General features: G+C 62.4%; 1 protein-coding gene across 1 annotated transcript; it reads right to left on the bottom strand.

Annotated features, from left to right (window-relative positions):
• Window positions 1–210: 210 nt before the first annotated feature.
• Window positions 211–2,146, bottom strand: ID1 (inhibitor of DNA binding 1). The gene is made up of 2 exons (XM_077872628.1): window positions 872–2,146; window positions 211–651 (listed from the first exon to the last, which is right to left on the bottom strand). The coding sequence occupies exons 1-2, from the start codon at window positions 1,292–1,294 to the stop codon at window positions 610–612; spliced, it is 465 nt and encodes a 154-aa protein (XP_077728754.1). The 5' UTR covers window positions 1,295–2,146; the 3' UTR covers window positions 211–609.
• Window positions 2,147–2,596: the final 450 nt, after the last annotated feature.

Raw genomic sequence — 2,596 nt, 5'->3', positions numbered from 1 at the left:
TATGACACCAGGGAGCAGGGAAATGACCAGTGATGGGGAAAGAATAGACTTTAAAGACACCGGAAAACACTCAGTTCAGGTCGGTAAAACCGACAGTCCAGATGTGGCCTTCTAAGTACCCCTCCCCCAAGCCCCAGCACCAGCTGTGAAGAGAGTCAGGGGTCACCCGCATCCCAAGGCCCTCCCCTCAGTCCAAAAAATCACTGCAACTTTACCGTAGTCTAAAGTGTTTGTTTAATAACAAAAAAAGAAAACCACCCCACAGAACTATTGTAAAACAATATTCTCGGTGATCATTGTAATATACAATACAAAGCAATTAATTTCCTCAGAAATCTGAGAAGCACCAAACGTGACCATTTTTTAAAATGTCTGCTTTTCAAAAAATAGAAACACACTGGGGAGGGGTCCCCCAAGTCTCTGGTGGTTGGTAGGTGGAGGGTCAGCCCTCCGTCCCGGGCCCTGGGCTGGATCCAGCAAGCGCCCCACCGGTCGCCGAGCTCAATCGTGTGTCCTCCCCAGCTCCAGCGAGGCGCTCGGCAGGATCAGAGCACGGGTTCTTCTCGCCCCCTGGAGGGCTGGGGTCCGCCAGTCCTGGAGAGAGGCGCTTCAGCGACACAAGATGCGATCGTCCGCCGGAACACACGCCGCCTGTGAAACGAGAGAGGTGAGACGGGCGGGTCGGAGGGGACGAGGCTGCAACACCTTCCCCAGGAGACGCTTTTGAGAGCGCGCTTCTTCCGATCTCCTTGGGCATCCCTGCACAGCCAGGTGCCCGGAAGGATGGGGCGGCTGTAGAGCCAAGGCTCACCCCCCTCCGCCTCCCTCGGGGCCTGTGTCCCCAACTGTAGAAAGAAAATGCTCCTCTCACCTCGGCCGCCAGGGCGCTGATCTCGCCGTTGAGGGTGCTGAGCGGAGCCCGGGCGGGGAGCCCCCGGCCTCCCGGGGTCCCGACTTGGGATTCCGAGTTCAGCTCCAACTCCAGGTCCCAGATGTAGTCGATGACGTGCTGGAGGATCTCCACCCGGCTCACCTTGCGGTTCTGGGGCAGGGTGGGCACCAGCTCCTTGAGGCGCGAGTAGCAGCCGTTCATGTCGTAGAGCAGCACGTTCACCTGCTGCTCGTCGAGCAGGGCGGGCAGGCGCGCCCCGGCGCCCCCGGCGCAGCGCGAGATGGCCACGCTCTGCTCGGACAGACAGCGCACCACCTCGCCCGCGCCGCCCGCCGTCTTGCCGGCCTTCAGCGCGCAGCTGGGGCCCGCGGCGGCCGCGGCACTGCCACTGGCGACCTTCATGATGCTGGCGTCGGAGAAGAGCGGGGAGCCGAAGCGCAAGGAGGCGGACACCCGGCGGGAGCCTGGACCTCGGGGCGGGGGAGAGGCGGTTATAGAGTGCGCCCGCGGCACCCCCGCAGCAGCTTTTATAGAGACGCCGCGGCTCCCCGCCCTCCCCTCTGCCCCGCCGCCAGAGGCGGGCTCAGAGGTTCAAAAGCAGCCAATGGGCGGTCTTGAGGCGTGGCCTTCGGTGCTTCTGGGGCCCGCCTCCTGCTCCACGAGTGCACCCTCGCAGCCTCGGAAAGGGAGCTCGAGTCCCAGGAACCGGGAGTGGAAGGGCACGGGGCGGGGTGGCTAGTGGCAGGCGAGGGCTACCTTGGGCTTCTCGCAAAGGACGCATTGCCGACAACGAAGACTTCTGGAATCACTTTTCTCAGGTTCATTTTCTCACCTCTCCAGCTCCATTTTACAGATGGGAGAAATTGAGGCTTCAGTGCGGAAGCGGCTGGCTCTGGCTTATCTAGAGAGCCCACGACTAGAGCCTGGGCTTCTGGGAGCCCGACCTCTTGGGTCTGGCACAAAACTTAAAGCCGGCCTTCCTTTACCCTCTGCTCCCCAAAGCTGGTCTCCCTTACCCAATTCCCAGAGAAAGTTGCTAGTTAATGTTCCTGGGACCTGGGAGGCTTTACCCAGGCCCCTCTGGGTGGGAGCAATTAATTCGGGAAAGTCTTCCTCTAGGATCGGGGGCGGATCCTCTGGGACATGAACTAGATAGAAGGCCCCCAGAGGGGGGCTGCATCTCCTGCAAAGATTCCCTAAATCTGCATCAACTAGTGATTTTAGAATTTTTCTCCCTTTTTTGGCTGTTTCCTGTCCCCTTCCCCCCCACCCCCAAGACCTCCGATCAGGGTCTCCCTCCCACGGCGCGGCAGCTGCCGAGCTCCAGGCTCACCCCCCCCCCCGCCCCCCACCTCCCGGGCGGGTCTGTGTCAGCGTCTGAACAAGCGGCTCAGACCGTTAGACGCCAGGCCCGTGACGTCACCCATTCATAAAACCGGGACGGGCTGTCAGGCTGGCGCCGCGCGGGCGGTCGCCATGGAGACGGCAAACCCGGCTCGAGCGCTCCCCCACTGCGCCCCGCTCGGCCAGTCACCTGCGGACCCCGGGCGGGAAGCCGGGAATGCGCTCCTGGCGGGCGCGGTCTCTGGCCAAGGGTCGCCTTCCCTGCCCCACACCTGGGAATCGCCCCGCCGGGCTCACACCTCAGGCCCCTGGGACGTTTCTTCACCGCTTCCTCGGCACCCTGGCTGCGGGGGGAGAGTT

The sequence above is a fragment of the Canis aureus genome, chromosome 26 (genome assembly GCF_053574225.1).
Source record: "Canis aureus isolate CA01 chromosome 26, VMU_Caureus_v.1.0, whole genome shotgun sequence".
Lineage (NCBI taxonomy): Eukaryota > Metazoa > Chordata > Mammalia > Carnivora > Canidae > Canis > Canis aureus.
The sequence above is the reverse complement of the archived record's forward strand: the minus strand, read 5'-3'. Positions and strand labels throughout refer to the sequence as shown.

Excerpts from the sequence above, each read along its gene's own strand:
- ID1 (XM_077872628.1), bottom strand. The coding sequence starts at position 1,294 with ATGAAGGTCGCCAGTGGCAGTGCCGCGGCCGCCGCGGGCCCCAGCTGC. Across the intron at positions 652-871 it reads TCAGCGCCCTGGCGGCCGAG|GCGGCGTGTGTTCCGGCGGA; the intron begins GTGAGAGGAGCA and ends CTCGTTTCACAG.